Genomic DNA, 21,451 nt, shown 5'->3' on the forward strand with positions numbered 1-21,451 from the left:
AGCGCATCAATCTGCTGCTGTGCGCGCCACATTCGAAATGGAGGTGAAGCTCTCTAGCGGAGAATACAGCATTTTCAATAACACTTCCTCAAGAGCGAAATCCAACGCCTGGGAGGCTTTTGGTGTCATCCTAGATGGAGAAAATAACCAACATCCCACGCTTTTTGAGACAAATATGCAACTATGTGTGTTAATAATTGCACGTTTTGACTGCTCATAGGCCTATATAGGCGGGGTCGGCTTACGGATCTTGTGCCGACGGGTCGGGTCGGGTTGCGGAACTAATTGGCAATATGTGCGGGTAGCGGGGCCGGGTATGGCGTTATATTTGTGCCTCTATCCTGAGCGCGCACTTGAACAGTTTTGAGCACAGAGAAATATATTTTCTCTCGTAAAACTCCTGCTGCGTGCGCAAGCAGACCGCTGCACGCGCTCTCTCTCCCCCGCTCGCTCGACCTCTCCAGCCTGCGCGCGCTCAGCTTTGCCTGCGCTCGTTCAAGTTGTCACAGCGAGAACTCGAGAAGGTCAATTCTGATTGGCTGGTCGTCTCCAATCATATCTTCTATCTGAGATGAGAGAGAGATTTTCGGTTGCCATCAGGCTGTTGACGTTCTTATTACACATCTATCGTTGACATTTACAGGACATGACAGACTCGAATGAAGAGAATAGCACGCCACAGTGTCAGGTGAGTTATACCTTTCTAGTTTTCTGATATCACGTTATTGTTTGCAATGCCTGAGTTTGCTAGCCGGCAACATAGCTATAGGGGTAGTTTAAGCAAACCGCTAACAAACCGTAGCCTACATGTAGCTACATGAACCCTTCTGAGGTATTGATTACTTGCTGTAAGCATTAGAGGTGGCAGAATGACAAAACATGTTTCTCTCTCTATCACAATGTTGGGTTGACCAGAACCTGTACCAACTTCTGTTTGCTGTTCTACAATGGGCATATGCTTGCGTTAATTTTCAACCGGACAGATGAGGCTAGGATACCGGCTAAAGTTAGCAACACACGTTAACCATGAACAGCCTATTAATCCGTTCTCTTAATGTTATTTCTTCCAACGTAGTGGAATTAGAGAAAAGGGGCTTCTTAACGTGCTTTTATCCGGGGTGGAGGGAGTTACATATTAGTTAAATATAACATTGGGGCGTGTGATTGTAGTGGGTGGAGAAATGAGGATATCCATTTTGGAGTTCCAGCTAGTATAATATAGTTAACGTTACACAATAATAAGGAAGAGAGCTATTTGTGTGATACATCGCCATTGATATGGATTTAGAGTGGATATTTGAGACTTCCAAACAGTAAACTAAAACGTAACTTATGGGTGAGTGTTTTTAGCAGAGCCATATTATGTCCTTGTGATTCTGTTGATTATTACCTGTCTGTATTATATTGCAGCTCAGCTGATGTTGGATTGATGGCAAAGGGAGAGGGACTTAAGTGAGAGCGAAAACACAAGGTAAGTTTAAAATAGGTCAGCAATGTCCCATCCTATAGGTTGCTAGATGTATCTAACCCTTTCTCCTGTCTCCCTCTCTCAGCACAAGAACCCCACGGGGATTCAATGGAGCCTGAAGACCTGCACTGAGACCCTCACCCTGCACCTGAGTCTCACCTCCCAGAGCTTTGCAAGCCTCTCCCTGTTCCTTATTTTTATTAAACAGACATTAAGCTTCCCAATGGTGTGGTCTTCGTTTTGTGAAAAATATGATTACCTCACATATGTTGTTGCTGTTGTTGTCTTTTGTGATAGTTAAATTGCTCCTGCTGACTTGAGCCAGCCATTCTTTCCTCCTCTCTGTGTCAGTGGGGAAACTTTACATTCGTACTCCTTTCTCTGAGCGCTTGGAGCATCCCCAGGCAGCACAGCAAACCATGGGGGAGACGATATGCCAGGACAACACGGAGGAAAAGGCACAGACAAACTGCATGATATGCTATTCAATGTTTATTGAATTCCATTTATTTACATGGATGTTCCTAAAACAACACAAATATCATCATCATCATCATCATGCTGCTGCTGGTAGTCCTTTGATAGGCACCTGCCGGTCTCCTGTCCTTTCTGAAAGTCATAAAGATTACATTAGTACTTTAGATTACTTAGGTCCTCTATTACCAGGGGATTACTGAAACCACCATGAATTGTAGAAATGTATCTAATCAGAATTTTTAAACCTTCCTTCCCTCCCTCTAAATATATCAATAAACATTAGGATGTGATGCTCCTGACTACCATACAAGTTTAAGAAGATAATATTTGTTTTAAAGAATTCAAAGCAATAAACAACAGGCTCTTTAACCAAGGCAACGTTAGCCTAACATGTATGTTAACAGGTAAGATAGCTGTTCACACTGTATATTTTCTACGTTGTAATGCTATGTTATTTCTATTTAAGATGTTTACATTTTCGATTGTTTAATTATAGTCTTTTAACTGTCTAATGTACAATGCCTCCTTGTCTTTTGCTGCTGCAGCGTAAACATTTCCCCAATTGGTATCAATAAAGTAGGCTACTTCTTATTTTATCTTAATCCTCAAATATTAGCACTTTTTTTTTTAAAAACACATTGATGTAACTACACACATATCGATATGTTGTATACATATTGCAAATCAAAACCTTTATTGACCACTAATTACCAAAAATTGCATTTATATCCTGTTATTAATGCGTTCAAATCGTGATTCAAATGGCCCGCCACGAACTTCCGGGAACTTTCTGAGTCTCTCTGAACCACGTGACGATCAAGCATTTTGGACTTCCGCTGTCGCAACTCTTCTCTCTACATGGCGCTGGACCAGCCAATCAGAATTGACCTTCTCGAGTTCTCCGATTGGTTGGTTTTGTGGCACATTTGTAACGCTGTGACAACTTGAGCGAGCGCAGGCAAAGCTGAGCGCGCGCAGGCTGGAGAGGTCGAACGAGCGGGGGAGAGAGAGCGCGTGCAGCGGTCTGCTTGCGCACGCAGCAGGAGTTTTACGAGAGAAAATATATTTCTCTGTGCTCAAAACTGTTCAAGTGCGCGCTCAGGATAGAGGCACAAATATAACGCCATAGCCGGGCGGGTTCGGTATTGCACGTCGAGGGTGCGGGGCGGGAGCGGGTCTTGAAAATCAGACCCGTGCAGGACTCTGAGCCACACCCTCTCCAGATGAACCAACAGGGGCATCACAGAAATAAATAAACAAATAAATGTCGTTGTCAAAAATATAACACTAAATACAAGAAAACTAAAAATGCATACATTATTTGATTGAAACATTAAATATATAATGGTTAAGAATAATGTTGTATGTGTGTATTGACAAAAATCCCTATCTACTTTGATAAACCATTAATCCTTTCAGACTTGTATTTCTATCAGTTTTCATTCTATAGTTCCAGCTTCTCAGATGTGAGGATGTGCTTCTCTCTGCTGCTGGATGGTCGTGTTGTGCAGGAGATGTACCCTCTATGCTGTGCTGCATAGAATATATCGACGTGTAATTAGCCAGAACCCCGTGCACAGCCGACCAATCAGGAGGCGGAGGAGAGGCTGTCCCCGGACCGGCTGGCAGAGAGCAGACACCCCGGGGAGAGTGCTTCTTCGGCCGCAGCCCTGTGGTGGTGACAGCCCTGACAGCGACTGGAACAGGTCCGCACTTCACTTCTCCGTCTCTTTAGAGCAAGGTAGAGGTTTATGTAGCTTTTATCCTAATTTACATTACTTTTATAACACACAGGCAAAGTTGTCGGGTAATTGTTTAGCCTCTTTCTGTACTACCGGCTTGGATGGCTCTAAACTGTCAAGCTAGCTAGGACCTAGCACACAAGCCCGTACTTCCTGTAGTGACTTTCAAAGTTAAAACTTGTGTGACCACTATGCGAGGTCAAATAAACTTGGTGAGTCTTTGTAGTTTTATTATGAAGGCAACATGTATGTGTTCCGTTGTTGTGCTAGCATCCCTCAGGTAACTTAACGAGCCGCTGTCCCGGAGGTGGCAGGAGGATTTAACTCGATGTTATGCTCAGTATCGTCCCCTGAACTGACTGCATATGATGTCTGGTGGTACTCTCTGCCGGTTTCATTCAATGAATCACGACTATTTTAATTAAAGGTTTGTACAGAAAATAAATAAGACAGGGCAACTTTATCCAAATAGTTTCAGTTCCCATAGGGTGTGGAGCACAGACGTGTGACGAGTTACGTCATTCGTAGTTTCCCTGTCCCATCCGCTGCCTGCGCTGCAAAAAAATCAACAAGTGGCCGAAACGAATCTATTGCTGGGAAATGTCTTTTTAACCACTATCGCGAATCTGAAATGTATATTTCAGTTGTTTCCAGTAAAGTACACACTTTTTTGTTCATAGATGCCTACCATTAAAATAACTTAGATTTCGGAATTCTTCAATTCAAGGTATAGCTTTAACACAGAAAGGGTCCCGACTGAAACAAGGGCGTCTTTCTAAACACTCAATGCAAAGTTGGTGAGATAGACTACTCCTGAAGTGATTAATTTCCATTCCAAATTATTTTTGGACGACTAAAACGGTGTCAAAAGGTTGGCCACTACAATATTGTACTGGGCAAACCCTTTGCATAAATATGAGGCTGTTTGTTGAGGGTGTGTCTCTTCATTCAGAACTCAAGCCTCAAGCTTCTTTTATCATATCAAGATATTGAGATGTAGCTTTTATTACACTTTTCTCAAAGCTTTAATTGACTCAGGTTTGTCCCAAAAGGGTTTTGTAAATTCATCTTTGGGGTGGTTTGGTTTGCAGCAGCCAAGCTGATTACCAGCAGGTCATTGATAACAACCACTAATAAAAAATGAAACACACTACATATCAATAAGCACAATATCCAGTTGATGTTAAATAGATTTTTCCCGAAATTGCAGTTGATTTGTTGTACTAAATGATTTAGATGCCAGGTGTGAAGATGATTACATTTGCAACTAATATAAAACATTTTGTTTATTTGCTTACAAATGTATTTAATTATTTTTCAGATGGCTGACGTGGAGCTGGTGAAGAAGATGCTGCGGGCCGTCCTCCAGGCCAACAGAGGAGGAGTGTCACTGTCACGTCTGCAGTCCGAGTACAAAGAGCTGACCGGGGAGCAGATACCGCACAAATTGATGGGACACAACCACCTGGATGCACTGCTATCCAGCATGCCCTCCGTGGTCCGCACAGAGCGCGGCCGCTCTGGAGAGGTGTGTGTGGCTGCTGCAGGATTGTTGATGATTAAGGATAGATGCTTAGCAATAATAAAATAAGATTATTCTGATTATTTTTTACATAAGCATATTTCTTCATTGCGCAATGTCTCCAAATACAGTGTGCATCATTTGGATAAGATACACACACCTGGGGGTTAATACGAGGTTATTCCTTTTTCTACCTTGTGATGTATCTTCAATGAATATCTATCTACTCCTCTCTTTCCTGCAGATTTTATGTTTTGCGTCGGGAACAAAAGAGACGGCCCACATCGCTAAACTGGTGGCTCGTCAGCGCAGCTCGAAGAAGACAGGCCGACCCAACCTGGTCAACACCCAGATGAGGGTCAAACCGGCGGCCCCGCTCGTACTCAATGGTAAGATTTTAGAGCACTAGCAAGCATAAAATAGCTACATAGTCAATTTTATTTAACTGATTTTACAAATAATGATCAATCCAATATGTATGTATATTGTTGTTGTTATTGAACATTTGTTTGCATGGAAAGCTTTGGACTAGTCACTCGTCTCACATTAAGTCCAAGTTAAATCAACTTATGCAGGGTTTTCAACACATTACAAGTTGCCCTTTGTGGATGTTGGAGAGAAAACATATTGGCAAGGTGATGGTTTAGTGTCTAATGGCTTAACCATTACAGTATTCAACAGGAATACAGTTTCACAAGATTCACACACCACTTTAATCGTATAGGCCTTGCCCTTTAACAGCCTCGTCTGGAAAACACACATTTAGTTATTTGCAATTACACAGATACTTACTTAGTAAGTATCTAACCCTAACCCGAACCCTGTCACAAGGTGCCTTTAAATCACTTAGGTTTTGGATTGAAGGTTGTTCCAGTAGCTGAATTTATATGCAAGGTCTGCTGTATAGTGTGTATCTTAAACTCTAAATGTGGACTAATATTTCAAAACTTGTAGAATTTCTTCTTAGATGTTCTGAAAAGAGTAACTGCCTGGCTGCATGATTAAAAACCTGTTTGACAACATGCCAAAGAGAACTTTGGATTAATATCAGCACTGATATACACTGCATGCTGTGTGACACAATATTCCTCATGACTTCCTAAGTCCATAAGTGATTGTTGTATACAAAAGATCTGCTCTTTAAAGTCCTTCCTGCATATTGATGATGGAAGAGCAGATTTGTTTATACTTTGTATGTGTTTGTACAGCAAAATATTAGACTGACCAAGTAAAATCAGCCAAGTAAGCTTCATCCTCTAAATCCAACTACTCCTTTTCTTGACATTTTCTAAACCATTTTCAGACTCCTCTTGGGGCTGGTGCTACAGGGCAGTAGCGCTGTAGCAAGAGAAAACGAGAAAGGGTCTACTGTCTGTATTAGTACTGTGACAATGCAACTTTAACAAATGCTTTCTGTGGCGCAGCCCGACAGTTTGGGGATGAATGCCTGGCCTACTTGAACTGTTGCTCTGTAGGGAAATGCAGCTCTTCAGGCACCAAGAATATTAAACACACACATCCAAGCAGGTGTATCCGGTTAATATGTGAACAAAGATATCTGTTGAAATGCACTATTGCTGTATGACCACATACAATACTGAACCTTATTCATCTTTTTTTCAACTGTCTTTGTTAATGACACATTCATATACCATAACTGTCATATGCAAACATGCAAGAAAAAACCTCAGCACATTCACAGACACACATAGACACATGTACAGAAACGTCTTTTCAATGTATACGCCTCTGCTAGATTGTGTGTCTGCAAAATATTCCTAGAGAGTCAGAGTAATTGGGGAGGTGGTAGAGCAGGGATGAGAGGGAGGAGAGGAGAATGTTGGAGAAGAAAAAAAGGAAGAAGGGAGGGGGAGTCAGAGAGAAGGGAAGAGAGAAAGAGAGTCGGGTGTTGAGATTTGAGGCTAACGCAGCCTATAGCTGCTGAGACTCAGCTGCAAGCGAAGAGCATCTGCTTCACAGATCAACCTCTTCATCTGTGTCTCTCATTCTCTCCTCCACATCCTCACCAGGATATTGATATTCAGGCAGAGACACACCAGGGACTGTGTGTCCACGCTGGTGAGGTGACGCCGCATCTGCTCTGAATGAGTGTGCTCTTCATTGCCTGTGTTTGCATGTGGATTTATCTGCGTGTGTGACTGTCCAGTTTCTGTAACGTGAACGACTCCTTCATTTGCTGATTGATTGATTGATTATCTTCCTACAGCACATCATATATGAGCATATTCACTCAGAGAGAATAGAAGACACAGATGAAGATAAAGTAAAGAGACAATAGGAGGAAGAACTGAAAAAGATGAGGGGGCGTGGGAGTGGAGATGACTAAGGGTTATGCTCAACACATGGTGATGTCACTTCCCAGAGATGTGGTGTCATGCTTTAACAACATTGTGTTGAGGTGCTAGTGTTCGGATTACTGCACTCTGAATTTAGAGCATTTTACTGAACACAACACATTTCACAATTCATAAGGGTTGGTAGGCACTCCAAATACCCAAATATATGTGCACAAGCAGAGTGAAAATATCTATTTTTTATCAAATATATTTCATATACACAGACGCATTTAAGAACATTCGTGATATTGTGCTATTGTTGATTGCAGGCTCAATGATTAGAGTTAGGATGTTGTTCATCAGGTCTAAGTGGCCTTAACATATCTTTGTATCTATAACTCTGTGCCCTACTGAAAACACACACACACACACACACACACACACACACATACACACACACACACACACACACACACACACACACACACACACACACACACACTGTCTCAGGATCAGATTCAGCTGAGTCAGTGTGTGTGCTTGAAGTCCTTACTTCTCTTGTTGCTTTGTCTTTCTGTATGCAGCGAAACCTCAAACCTCTCTGAGGCAACCAAACCATCGCGGTCGAGGCGGGGGTCGAGGCGGAGGTCGAGGGGCGGGACATGGAGACAGACAGGCAAGAGACATGAGAGATGGCCAATCAGAGGGGAAGACTGGGGCACATCCAAACAAGATGTCCAATCAGAACACACCCAACAAGAAGGTGAACCCACCTGCAGAGAAGTGAGTGAGCGGGATGGTTAGAAGATGTGTAACCATTTGAAAATAGATGGTTTCTTTATATATTCTGGTTCTCCCCCTCTCTCTGTCTTTACTCTTTACACATCTTTCCCCTTTTCTTCCCCATTTTTATGTTTACACATGTACAGTAGTTTGTTCACCTCCTTCTCTTTCTCAAACTCTCTGCCGTAAAGTCATTGGTAAATTGCTCATCATTTCTTTTATCCCCCTTTACTGGTTAATGTCCTGAATCTATTTTCCTTTTCTAAAATCAATACGTTTGGCTTCAGAGTCCTGCTGTCATTAACCTGGATAAAGTGAAAAACCTGATCCAATGCTATCGAAGAAGCCAGAAGCATTGCGAGATATAATCTATCTGCATTGCTTAAACAATGCATCTAGATTAATGCAGCTCACTGACTGGCCCTCACTTCCATCCATCCACGGCTCTGTTCATCTAACCACTGTGAAAACATCTGACATCAGTCCTCTGTCAGTGTCACCGTGGGTGTACAGTATGCCGCTGACCCTCCGCAGCACAATGGGGCGGCAGGGTGAGAAGCATGGTGAGCTGGCAGGGGACACGAGACCAGTGCAGGGGGGGTGAGCCCTTTATAATCCTCTATTCTCTAGTAGATTAGCGCTTTTAAACCGACACAGAGTGAATCAGCACATCTCTCTGTGTCCCTCCAGAGCTTCTATTTGACAGTTTGCTGTCAGGCCAGCGTTATCATTATATGTGTGTCTATGTGGGCGTCCCTGAAAGTGAACCATGGGATGCATGTAGAAGGCTTGAGTCATGAAGAATTACAGTTTTAATACTTTACTTAAAATTAAAACATTCATGAAAGCTGGTGGAATAGTGTAGAAGGGACAGAGGATGAACTCGGGGCGAAAACATACAATATTTCTCACTTATGAAACGCCTTTTGGACCGTAGTTTAGTTATTACATTGCATTTAGCTGACGCTTTTATCCAAAGCGACTTACAATAAGTACATTCGACCAGGAAGACACAACCTTGAAGAAAACAGAATCATATAAGTACATCAGGTTTCATAGAGCCAAACATTTCAAGTGCTACTCAACTGGCTTTAGATAAGCCAATCCTTTATTAGTATATAAGTGCTTTGTTAATAATTCTATCGCTCGAAGTGGAGTCGAAAGAGATGAGTTTTCAGTCTGCGCCGGAAGATGTGCAAGCTATCTGCTGTCCTGATGTCAATGGGGAGCTCATTCCACCATCTTGGAGCCAGGATAGCAAACCCACGTGTTTTTGCTGATGGGAACTTGGGTCCCCCTCGCAGCGAGGGCGCAAGCGAGTCGTTTGGCTGATGCAGAGCGTAGTGCAAGCGCTGGGGTGTACAGTTTAACCATGTCCTGGATGTACGAAGGGCCAGATCCATTCGCAGCATGTTACCGGAAGCCAGTGAAGGGAGCGGAGGAGTGGAGTGGTGTGGGAAAATGTAGGAAGGTTGAAGACCAGACGAGCCGCTGCATTCTGGATGAGCTGCAGAGGTCGGATGGCACATGCAGGTAGACCAGCCAGGAGGGAGTTGCAGTAGTCTAGGCGTGAGATGACGAGAGCCTGGACCAGAACCTGCGTGGCTTTCTGAGTCAGCTGGGGACGTATCTTCCTGATGTTGTAAAGCGTGTATCTGCAGCAACGGGTTGTAGCAGCGATGTTTGCAGTGAAGGACAGGTTGTTATCTAGGGTCACACCCAGATTCCTTGCAGTCTGAGTCGGGGAAACAACACAGGTGCCGATGTTGATAGTCAGGTCAAGAGTGGGACAATCTTTTCCCGGAAGGAAAAGAAGCTCAGTCTTGTCAAGGTTGAGCTTGAGGTGATGAGCAGACATCCACTGAGAGATGTCAGCTAGACAAGCAGAGATGCGTGCAACGACCTGGGTCTCTGAGCGGGGAAAAGGACAGAATTAATTGGGTGTCATCAGCGTAGCAGTGGTATGAAAAACCATGCGGGCTAATGACTGATCCGAGGGAGTTTGTGTACAGGGAGAAGAGGAGGGGACCAAGAACAGAGCCCTGAGGGACCCCTGTAGTTAATTGACAAGGGTCGGACTCAGACCCTCTCCAAGTCACCCTGTAGGTACGGTCTTTCAGGTATGAGGTGAGGAGGGAAAGTGCAGAGCCTGAAACTCCAAGTTTTTGGAGAGTGCGAAGGAGGATCTGATGATTCACCGTGTCGAATGCAGCAGACAGGTCCAACAGGATGATGACAGAGGAGAGGGATGCTGCTTTGGCAGTGTGCAGTTCCTCAGTGACAGCAATGAGAGCAGTTTCTGTGGAGTGACCTGCCTTGAAACCAGACTGGTGCGGATCCAGAAGGTTGTTCTGATGGAGATAACAGGAGAGTTGTTTAAAGACAGCGCGTTCAAGTGTTTTAGACAGGAACGGGAGGAGAGAGACAGGCCTGTAGTTTATAACATCAGACGGGTTGAGAGTGGGTTTCTTTAGGAGAGGGTTTACTCTTGCCTCCTTGAGACTGTTTGGAAAGTGACCAGAAGTTAGAGAAGTGTTGATGAAATGGGTGAGAAACGGTAGAATATCAGGAGCGATAGTCTGAAGGAGGTTTGAAGGGATAGGGTCCAGAGGACAGGTGGTAGGGCGGGCAGAGGTAATGAGGGTAAGAACCTCACTTGGAGAGAGAGGGGAAAAGGAGGTTAGTGTGTGGGTGGAAAGGAGGGTCTGGTGACCCAGCGGTGAGTAAAGGTGAGTCAGAAAAAGAAGAGCGAATATCATCAACCTTTTTTTCAAAGTGGATAACAAAGTCGCTTGACAGAAGTGAGGAGGGGGGAGGGGCTTTTGGAGGGTCCAAGAGGGTGGAGAAGATGGAAAATAGTTTTTTGGGATTGGAATAGGAAGATTGGATCTTATCTTGAAAGAAAGTGCTTTTTGCCTGAGAGATCGAAGCAGAGAAAGAGGAGAGGAGAGCCTGATAGGTTAGGAGGTCGTCACGGTGTTTGGATTTCCACCGTTTCCGCTCTGCTGCCCTAAGGACGGTTCTATTAGCACGCAGTGCATCATTTAGCCAGGGAGCAGGAGGGGACTGACGAGCCTGCTGAGATGTGAGAGGACAGAGAGAGTCCAGAGAGGATGAGAGAGTAGAGAGGAGAGATTCTGCAGCAGAGTTTGGAGGCAGGAGTTGGAACGAGTCAGATGAAGGGAGGGCTGAGAGCACCGATGAGGCAAAGGTAGAGGGGGAGAGGGAACGAAGGTTACGGCGGACAGGTGCAGGATGGGAAGAGATTAGTTTGTTATGTTTGGAAAGGGGTAGAGAGAATGAAATGAAGAAGTGATCGGATGTGTGGAGCGGGTTTACAGAGAGGTTAGAAGTAGCGCAGTTCCTTGAGAATATGAGATCAAGGACGTTGCCAGCTTTATGAGTTGGTGGGGAAGGAGACAGTGAGAAAGCAAAGGCGGTTAACAGAGATGTTAGTTCGTCTATCTTCCCTGTCTGGAGGTTGAAGTCTCCGAGAAGTACAGCGGGAGGGCCAGTTTCAGGGATGTGTGAGAGGAGATGATCTAATTCCTCCAAGAAGTCCCCCAAGGCGCCTGGTGGACGGTTATGTAGTAACTTCAGAAGTTCAGCCATGTGTTTATAAACAGATGGCTATTTAACACAATGTAGAAATCTTCCGGTACATTCTCAGTTTGTCTGAGTTTGCTGTATCTCACGACTCGCTGTTGTGATACTGAGGATAATCCAAAACAGACTCTTTCTTTAACTATTAGTTATCTTGTCAAACTTTGAGATGTTATCAGAGGGTAGAAGAAGATAACTATGCTTAGTCTGATGAGATAATGATCCGACGTGCAGCACATAGTCAGGCCTTCAAACTGAAGTCAGAAGTGATTTTTAAAAACCATAAACAACGATGGATGGAAAATGTTGTAGCTTTTAATTGTTCAAAAAAGTAGAATCACCTAGGTAACATTCCTCCTTGTTCTGTTCTCTTATGTCCAGGTCGGAGAAGAGGATGACCCTCTCGTCTCGGTTTCAGAAGGAGGTGCATGCTCACCTTTCCAGAAACCCCCAACTGACCGGTCGTAAGTAGGACAGGCTGCTTTTTAATGCTCTAAATATACATTTTTTATGTAGAACTTCAGACAATTCCGTGTCAGGCCAGTTATTCCCAAGCATTACCAAAGTACATTTGAGACTAAGTAAAGGACAGTTTACCAGTGTCATGCTGTGCTATCTTTATCTGGGTATCAATCGGCTCTATTTAGGAACTCTATCATTTAAAGCAAAACAAACTACAACCGTATTTTATTTAGTTCTCGGAGCTTTAAAGTTTTCAGGTTATTTCAGCTCCCACGTTTATGTCATCTGTCAGCCACTCTACTCTTTACTTAACTAAGAATGTGTTAGTTGTCATGTTTCCCATTTGAAGAAGGTCTTCATAGCCCGGGGGAACGCGCTGGAATGTAATAATCTGCACCTTCAAGGCACACATGTTTGAAAGCTCCAGCCATTTCAAATGTTTACTTCTGACCACTCCTGCCAGAAGAGTGTTTAACATGTTGACACTGACTGGTACTCTGGTAGCCTGTGCTTACTGTATGTAAAGAAACAACCCTGATTAGAAATTATGCAAGACCTAAGCATACGATGCATCCACATGTATCACAGGCAGGAAGATCAATAGAGTAATTGCATCCGTGTTTATATGTATTTTCTTATTGTGTTTTTTGCAGCACCATTGAATCTAAATGAGAACCTCGGCTCGGGGAAAGGAAAGCCCTACAACCCTCAGCAGGTCCAGGGCCGCATCAGAGAGATCTTGGGGAAGTACAGTAACGGCTTCTGGGTGTCCAAGCTGCCTCAGATCTACAGAGAGCTGTATAAACAGGACATGCCCACTGAGGCCATCAAAGACCTGGAGACCTGGACACACATATGCACTGTACGCTATGTTACTACAGCAATATTTAATATTATAAGAAGCAATTTCCTTTTCAAATTCAATAACTTTGTGATAAAACAGATAATACAGTGCGAATGGAAGGCAGCATTACATCAGTAACAGAAATATATTTTCCTAAGATACATTTTGGTGCTTGGCAGAGGTCTTCAAACTCACTCTTGTCAAGTTAATACCAATCCTAAAAAAAATTTTTTTTTCAATAAATCCTTTCCATTTGTTTCCTAGGTAGAGAAAACCTGCAGCAGCAACCCATCAGAGCTGCTACTCTACCCTGCCAAGGGCAAGACCTCCACACCCTCCCCTCCACCCATCCTTAACCCAAACTCTACCTCAGCCCCTGTCCGGACTTCAAACGTTACAGACAAACCGGTGCAGTCCCCCTCCCAGCGGAGAAACCATCTGACTCGCCCGGGTTCTCGCTCTCCTCAGACCTCACCATCGTCCTCACCATCGTCCTCCTCGTCCCCCAGCCCCCCCTCCTCCCCTGCCACCCTCAGCCCCGATCTGAAGCTGAAACTGGAGGAACTGCTGGGGAAGTACCCCAACGGCTTGTGGGCCCACGCGCTGCCCAAGCTCCTCCAGGACACCTACAAAGTCAGTAAACGTTTGTAACACTGTAGTAGATTTACTCAAGGACTGTAATTATGTACAATTTTGAGGGACCAATTTTTTGCAACTTTGTAATTTTAACCCACTATAAATCAGAGTTAAATGATATACTTTTACTTCAATACATTTATTTAGTACATTTAGTTACTTTGCAGATTTGGATCAATGATATGAAATATAATCAACACTAAAGTAAAAAAATGTTTAAACCTGGAGTACATTTCTACCCCTCAGTATACAAAGTCATTCAAACTAGCTGCATCTTTACCAGCTTTGAGAACACTTTAATGATCAATCATTATTATCAGAACATATCATATATATTATTCTGAAATTGACCAATCTGCATAATAAGTACTTTTACTTTTGGTACTTTAATTATATTTTGATGCTAATACTTTTCTACTTTTACTTGAGTAACATTTTGACTGCAGGACTTTTACTTGTAACAAAGTATTCCTACATTCTGGTACTTATACTTTTACTTAAGTACATTACCTGAGTACTTCTTCCATCCCTGCATGTTTTATTTAAGTTCACATATATATTTTCTATTTCTTTACTAGATCAAACTGCCCGGACATGTCCTGGACAACCTTCACCTCCTCTCTGACATCTGCACCATCGACTACCCGATGCCTGACAACCCAAAGAGGGCCATCTTGTACAAGGAGTGCAGCGGTGGGGGAGGAGAGGATGAGCACTGCAACAGGAGGAACTCCTCGGCCAGTGAGGAGGAGCTGAGGGTGAGGCAGGAGTTGGGGAGGAGGCTCAGTAACCACGCGGTGCCTTCTCTGCACATCCCCAAAGAGGAGTACCCCTCTGTACTAGTGGTGGAGGCCACCAACACCAACGGAGTCATTCTCAGGTAGGTAGGATAAATGAAGTTCCTGTAAGACCTGACCGTTCATACATCTCTCACTGTCTTCCTCCTCTCTCAGGTACATTGGTGAGGGGTACTCCCAAGCCCAGGAGTCCATGGAAGATGAAATGAGGGAGTTTTACCGCCTGACCAAAAGCAGTCCGACTCCTTTGACGTCTCCATCCTCTGGACAACTTGTTGCTGTTAGAGCCGAGGAGGAGGATGAGATTCTGAGAGCGCAAGTCTGTGATGTCATGGCTGACAAGGTCAAGGTGAGAAGTCAACTAAATACAAATAAAAATGTTTCTGGCATGCCGCCCCGCTGAACCAAAAATAAGAAAAGAAAAGAAAGACTTGATGACTGGAATTACATTTTGGCTGCAAAACTACTACATCAATACATCCGTTACCAAACTCTCCGTAACCCGTGTTAAGTCTTATTTATTTAGAAGTATGCTTAAAACAACACAAACCTTGCGTCAGCATGTGTTTTACCTTTTAGCCTTTCTTCGCTCTTTGGTTTTCTGTTCACCATGGAGGCATGCAAACAAAGTTTTCGTCGAGGATTTTTCGGTATCAATTACACTTGAGTGATTAATTTATAATGAAATGTTCCTTTTGTGGGTTAACTATTCCTTAAAGACATCGGTACGGTTTTCAGATGGGCTGTGTGATCTTAAGATGTGAGGAAATGTCAACTGTCTTTCTGTGGTCTTTGTCTTTGACTCTGTAGGTGCACTATGTGGATCATGGCTTCTCGGAGGTGATCAGTAAAACCAAAGTATTTGAGCTGAATGAAAAGTTTTTCAAACTGCCATTTCAGGCGACCAAATGTAAACTGGCAGGTGAGTCTGAATTGGAAATACTTTTTTCTTTATCGTGCGTGTCTCTCACACTCATTATTGAGCTCTAGTTAAATCCGGTGTGTTTGTGTGTGACCAGGCCTAGAGCCATTCTGTCAGGAGCCCTCTGTGCTGAAGAAGTTTGAGACGATGGCAAGTGGAAAAATCCTATTGGCTGAGATTCTGGAGAGGGGACAGATCCCTCTTGTAGTCCTGTATGACACGTCGCAGGATGATGATGTCAACATCAACGCTGCCTGCATGAAAGCCCTGCACGACAAGATGCTCACCAGCCCGTTACAGGTACAGGAGGGTTTGTTTTAGCACGTAGTTGGGTCAGTGTGTGATGTGCAGCACAATAAACACTTATCACTGGCTCTTCGCAGGTGAACAGCGCTTATATGAACGTGACTGTCAGAAGCGTCTGCTCAGATGGGACCGTGTACTGTCAGCTGCCCTCCAGAGGCCTTGCTAAGCTGAATGAGATACTGGAGAACATAGAGACATACTTCCACTCACAGGTGAAGAACATTTAATGTCTGGTTTGAAATGTTTATTCTTTGTTCAGTTGCAAATGTGCCATAGACTCGCAATGTTCACCAAAACACTATTCAGATTTCAGTTATTTGTTATTATACATGCAATAACTACACTAGCATTCTAGCATTACATCTAAGAAAACCATTTTTTAAGCAACATGAGAATGTAAAACATACAATTGTGCAAGTTACAATACAGGGCTATTGTAAATGAAATAATACATATTTTTGAAGACAGTTTCAACATTGAATTAACTGAAATGTAAACAGGACTGTAGTAAAAGTATATGCATAAAAAAAGTTGTAGGTTGTTACAGTGATACAGTAAACATGGGAAGGTTTGTTTATTTTGACTTAATGAGACATTTATTGTCTTGCTGTTAATTTGAGCACCTAATATGTAGTAATACACCGCAAAAAGTAGTCCCATACAAAGCACAATAACTCCAGTTGAACTCAACTTTAAGTAAAATGGAGGAAGGCAGTTCATGTTAATAATGTGTACTAAACTGAGCGATGGTTTGAATACTATTTTCAGATTCCTAACTGCGTGGGTCTAAAGAAATGTGAATCCTTATGTATTTATCAATCTATAATTACTATAACATTTATCATATTTAGCTCATTTAGCTTTATATGTGCTCATGTGTCTGTTAAAAAGGAAGTCGAACTGTTCATGTTTCATTCCAAGATGTTTGGTAAGGTACCATATCCACAGGAAGTAAACACAAGGAGACAAGGAGACAAGGATTCGGTCATCCTAAAAGTATTTTGTAGATGTGTTGCTTCCTTCCGCTGTGGACAGATTGAGATTAGGTTGATAATCTTACCAAGCCACTTAATCTGTTAGCAGCACGGTGGAGCTGATGCTTGTTCTAGATGTGCTACTGATGTCCTCTAACGCTTTAAGTTCAACTCGGTAATGCTTTGCGTCAGTGTTTAGGTAAACACAGTGTGAAGTCTGGTATTGTGTTTTAACAAGGTTAGAGATTTTTCATAAATCTTTTTAGCATGCAGGGAAGTCATCTTTGTATGTCAGTTTCGTTACATACAAATGATGTTGAAGTGGAAAACGTTATTTTCTAGTTGGAAGGAAATTCAGAGAATAACGTTCACAATTTATATCCAGTTTGGTAGTGGGCCGGGAAAATGTATATTATTTATTTGTTAGGATATCTCCCCTGGTATTGGTAACTTTGGATATATAAAATGAAGATATGATTAACTACTTCTTAATTTATTCCACTTTCATTTCTTAAAACCTAGACAACCTCTTTCCATGATGGTGAGCACAGATCTAAAGTCCTAATCTTTGATGTCATTGCAGTGTACACCTGCAGCAGATTGGGTGGACGTGTGAAATGTTTGTGAGAGCTTTTATAGTATTATTCTCATTGAAGTCGTAAAGCAGCAGTCACAAATACTCACCTCACCAATCTAAAAGGGAGTTCCAAAAGATTTAACACAAATCTAATGTTATTTTCTTCTTGATGTTCAAGGTAACATCAGAGTTCCTGGTATCCAGACCCTTCTGTGGGAAAGGATGTCTGGCTCGCTACAAAGGAAAATGGTCCCGCATAGAGGTAAGAAGCAAAGACTGTGAATAGATGAACAAATACACATATGATTTGATGTTGGCCTGACACAAATACATCACAATTTTGCAATAGAGGCAGATGTAATTACCCTGAGAGCAGAGATGGAAGAGATGCAAAATACTGCACTGTTAGCCATATAGCACAACACTTCTGAGCACAGCCTCTTGTTGAAAAGCTATTTTCTTTAATGTCAAATGATGTAGAAAGTCTTTTATCCATTGCTTGAAAAGAGGGGATATGTTCCTTGCATTTTAGCAGTAAAAGTCTATTTAAAAGTCAGTGGGTTATTTTCTTTAACTGTCTGTTTCTGTCTTCAGATCACCAACCTGCACGGCAGCAGAGTGCTGGACATCATGTTCATTGATGTGGGCGTCCAGGCTTCTGTAGAGGTGTTTGAGCTGAGAGAGATCCCTCCTCTGTTCCTCCGTGACCTCATGGCCATCCCCCCACAGGTGAGCATCGAAATGTGAAAAACAGAAACGACAGAGGACTCTTTTGTTTGATCTGTTGTAGCGACACTGTACTGTTTTACAGTCCAACATAATATTTGGGAAAATGACATCCAGCAACCTGTGTTTAGGCTGTGAAGTGCTGCCTAGCAGACCTGGCTGTCAGTGTGGGATCCTGGACTCCAGATGCTGTCCAATGGCTTCGAGAGAAAGTGCTCAACACCACAGACTGTAGTATGAAGGTAATGAAATGCTATTATGATATTATTAATAAGTAAGGCCTTCATTCATTCGGTGCCTCTTGTTTTCTCCTTCCTAATGGTCCACACTAACAATTTACCTTCCCACCAAGGTTGCCAAGGTAGATGAAAGCAAGCGCTGCGTCTACGTCCACCTTTTCACCGACAAGAACTTCCATGACCCGGCCCGCAGCCTCAACCATCAGATGGCCCAGTCCGACCTGTTCAAACAAAAGCCAGATGTGTTCCTGACGAGCGTCAGGTCTTTGTTCACCTCACTATCGAGTACATTCATTAAAAGCACAGTGTAGATGGCATTGCAAGTTATCATCTTGAAAAATCATGGTGGATTCAGAGGACGCAATCCATTCTATGTGAATTTGTCCCTACATTTCTTGGTTGATCATTTCTTTTCACAGCTCTGCCAAGATCTCCACAGCCACGTTATCCTCAAAGCCCCCCAGCAACAGTCACTGCACTAACGGGAGTCCAACGTCAACTACTGTCCCAGCCAAGCCTCAAGTCAGGAGGGCTCTGTTAGGACCAAGAGGAGGAGCAGGAGGCAACACGACCAGCAGCCAACCAGAGACACCATCCCCACCCTCTATGTCTCAACATCTCCCACCATTACTAGAGCTGCCCCCTGCAGGTAAAAAGATATGGGCATTTTTGTCTGTTCCCTGGAAAATTAAGTTTTTACATGTGAACACTTTTTCTTCTCAGGTAACAACCTAGACGTCTATGTATCGGTGGCGTGCCATCCGGGCCACTTTGTGCTGCAGCCCTGGAGAGATATGTACAAACTGGTGGTGCTGATGGGAGAGATGATTCTCTACTACAACAAGACTGAGGAGAAACCCCTCAACATAGAGAAGAATCACATATACGCCGCTAAAGTGGAGAACAGGTGAATTACTCTTTGTGTTCCCTTCTGTCTTTTTTTGTCTGTTGTGGATAATCAGTAACAGGCCTAAATATACATATCTTCTCTTCCTCCTCTCTCCTCTCAGCTGGCATCGTGTGTTAGTGAAGGGGGTCCTGACGAAGGGCTTGGTGTCTGTGTACGAGTTGGACTATGGTAAACATGAGCTGGTCAGCTGCACACAGCTCAGACCTCTGATCAAAGAGTTCAGACAGCTGCCGTTCCAGGGGATCACCGCTCAGCTGGCTGGTGAGTAGAGAGGACGTCCACACCTCGCCTCACCTCGACAGATGGTTGTTACATTAACTTTAGTTAGGATCACGCGCTTTTAAGAAATACATTTTTTTAGTAACTGCCCTATTCTTACTACTTTACTGCTAGCTAACTCCTCCTCCTCAACCCCAATATTTCCAGTGTATAGTAAGTCAGGCTCTTCTTGAATGTATGTTTGAATATTTCAATAAAAGTAAGCTATACCTTCAAACTTTTTCTCCCGCAGGATTGAAGCCGAGGCAGTGGTCGGAGGAAGCTTCCATCGTTTTCAGGAACCACGTGGAGAAGAAACCACTGGTGGCCCAGCTGGAGTCCTTGCAGGAAGCCCCTAACCCGTGGGACAGGAAGTTGATGGTCTTCCTGGTGGACACTTCACAGGAAGAAAAGGACATCTGGGTGCATGACATCATGGCTGAATTTGCTGATGAGCTGACCGAGCCGTAGATCAAAAGGTCATCGAGAGTGTACTAGCCTAGCAGTTGTCCTGTCACGCAAGATACTGGGAGATATGGATAAAGACGTATCCATCTTTATCTATCAGTCTACCATGTAAAGGGACTGAAAGAGGAAAGCAAGGAAAAAAGAAGAAGGTACAAGAAGATAGAAAGGTTTGAGGGAATGTAGTGACTGGAAGTGCCAGAAAGAAGGGGAGGTGCGTTTTTTTAGGATGTACATCGAAGGATGTTGTGACGTGATTTTGAGTGACTACAGTGTGACCTTTGGACAATACACCTATGCATGATGTTGGCCACAAATTCTCAAAACATACACAAACAAATTGCTGAATCTATCTATGATTCCCTCACAGTGTTGTGTAAGTGAGACTACATACAGTACTATATACCACTGGATATGGGCTTTATCCAGAGCAACAGTGCTTTGAGTTTATCCAGTTTCTGTGTGAGTCATTCCAGGGATGCCTGAATACCCCTCAACCCTGCCAATGGGAGCAACATGCGCACAATAAGTTAAAAGTAACTCTTCTCTTGCTTGGAGGACTTATACACTTGTTTACAGAATCTGCTATTTGGATGGTATTTCTGAAAAGGTTTTCCAAAAGTCAGAGCAAACATTCCCATAAAAGGAGAAGAAATAGACTAATTATGGGAGACAGGCATACCGTACAAAGACCAGTAGGTAGTTTAATTAATGTTAAACTATACATTTTTTGTATATGTCTAAATGAACATTGTTAGTTGTTCCATTTTAGCACATGCATGCTGACACAGAGTCTGCTGTATCAGTTGTTTTTAGTAGAGGTGCATCATGGCAATGCAAGTACAGCAGGAGACAATGGGGAATTTGAATAGCAAATTGACACACAGAGACTTGAGATCATGGATCTCTTCTCCTCTGAAACACAGATTTGAGTATAATCCTTTATAATCTGTTCTGTTCTTTATCTGACAACGAGACCTTCATTTTACCCGGTAACATGTACTGCATGTTGCAGATATTTCTTAATCGTGAACATAGTGATAATGTATTGTTTTAATGAGAAGCAGATTAAGTTACCAGTAGTTATAAGCTTTAAGATATTCAAATAGGAGATACGTTTGCTTATTATTGGCTCTTTGGGTACCAGATAATGTCGGCCAGATTTTAGTCTGAAATGTGACTTTTCTTTCCGCACATGTTTTTTCAAATTCTAAAGACAGTAAACCTGACAAAGCTCAAAGCTGCATTGTTATTAACTTGACAAGTGACATGAATGTAACTTATATTCTGTAGAAGATGTTATTATTCATTTATCACCTCCATTTTGTTGTTTGACAATGACCTGAAGGTAATACAAAGACTTGCTTTTGGAATAAAGTCTGTTTGAGAGGTTTAAATGATATGCTATGTTGTATATTACAAAAGTGTTGTGTTGTTTAATTG

The 21,451-nt window shown here is 42.9% G+C and overlaps 1 protein-coding gene across 3 annotated transcripts; it reads left to right on the forward strand.

Moving 5' to 3' along the window:
• Positions 1 to 3,515: 3,515 nt before the first annotated feature.
• tdrd7b (tudor domain containing 7 b) lies at positions 3,516 to 21,408 on the forward strand. 3 transcript variants are annotated; one of them, XM_034217812.1, is made up of 21 exons: positions 3,516 to 3,651; positions 3,958 to 4,114; positions 5,009 to 5,215; positions 5,454 to 5,598; positions 8,091 to 8,289; positions 12,274 to 12,356; positions 13,008 to 13,216; positions 13,463 to 13,831; positions 14,413 to 14,714; positions 14,788 to 14,980; positions 15,442 to 15,553; positions 15,651 to 15,853; positions 15,937 to 16,071; positions 17,589 to 17,672; positions 18,005 to 18,139; positions 18,268 to 18,378; positions 18,489 to 18,637; positions 18,795 to 19,024; positions 19,099 to 19,282; positions 19,386 to 19,546; positions 19,797 to 21,408. In XM_034217812.1, exons 3-21 carry the CDS (start codon positions 5,009 to 5,011, stop codon positions 20,012 to 20,014), a joined length of 3,429 nt encoding a protein of 1,142 aa, XP_034073703.1. In that variant the 5' UTR covers positions 3,516 to 3,651; positions 3,958 to 4,114; the 3' UTR covers positions 20,015 to 21,408. The 3 variants fall into 3 exon arrangements, with proteins under 3 accessions (XP_034073703.1, XP_034073702.1, XP_034073704.1); XM_034217811.1 differs by having other exon boundaries at positions 3,544 to 3,686; XM_034217813.1 differs by lacking the exon at positions 3,958 to 4,114 and having other exon boundaries at positions 3,549 to 3,686.
• The last annotated feature ends 43 nt before the right edge of the window (positions 21,409 to 21,451 follow it).

This window comes from Gymnodraco acuticeps, unplaced genomic scaffold (assembly GCF_902827175.1).
Source record: "Gymnodraco acuticeps unplaced genomic scaffold, fGymAcu1.1, whole genome shotgun sequence".
In the NCBI taxonomy this organism is placed as follows: domain Eukaryota; kingdom Metazoa; phylum Chordata; class Actinopteri; order Perciformes; family Bathydraconidae; genus Gymnodraco; species Gymnodraco acuticeps.

Coding starts and splice junctions, on each gene's coding strand:
- tdrd7b (XM_034217812.1), top strand. CDS start 5,009: ATGGCTGACGTGGAGCTGGTGAAGAAGATGCTGCGGGCCGTCCTCCAG. Junction 5,599..8,090: donor GGCCCCGCTCGTACTCAATG/GTAAGATTTTAG, acceptor TTCTGTATGCAG/CGAAACCTCAAACCTCTCTG. Junction 12,357..13,007: donor AAACCCCCAACTGACCGGTC/GTAAGTAGGACA, acceptor TGTTTTTTGCAG/CACCATTGAATCTAAATGAG.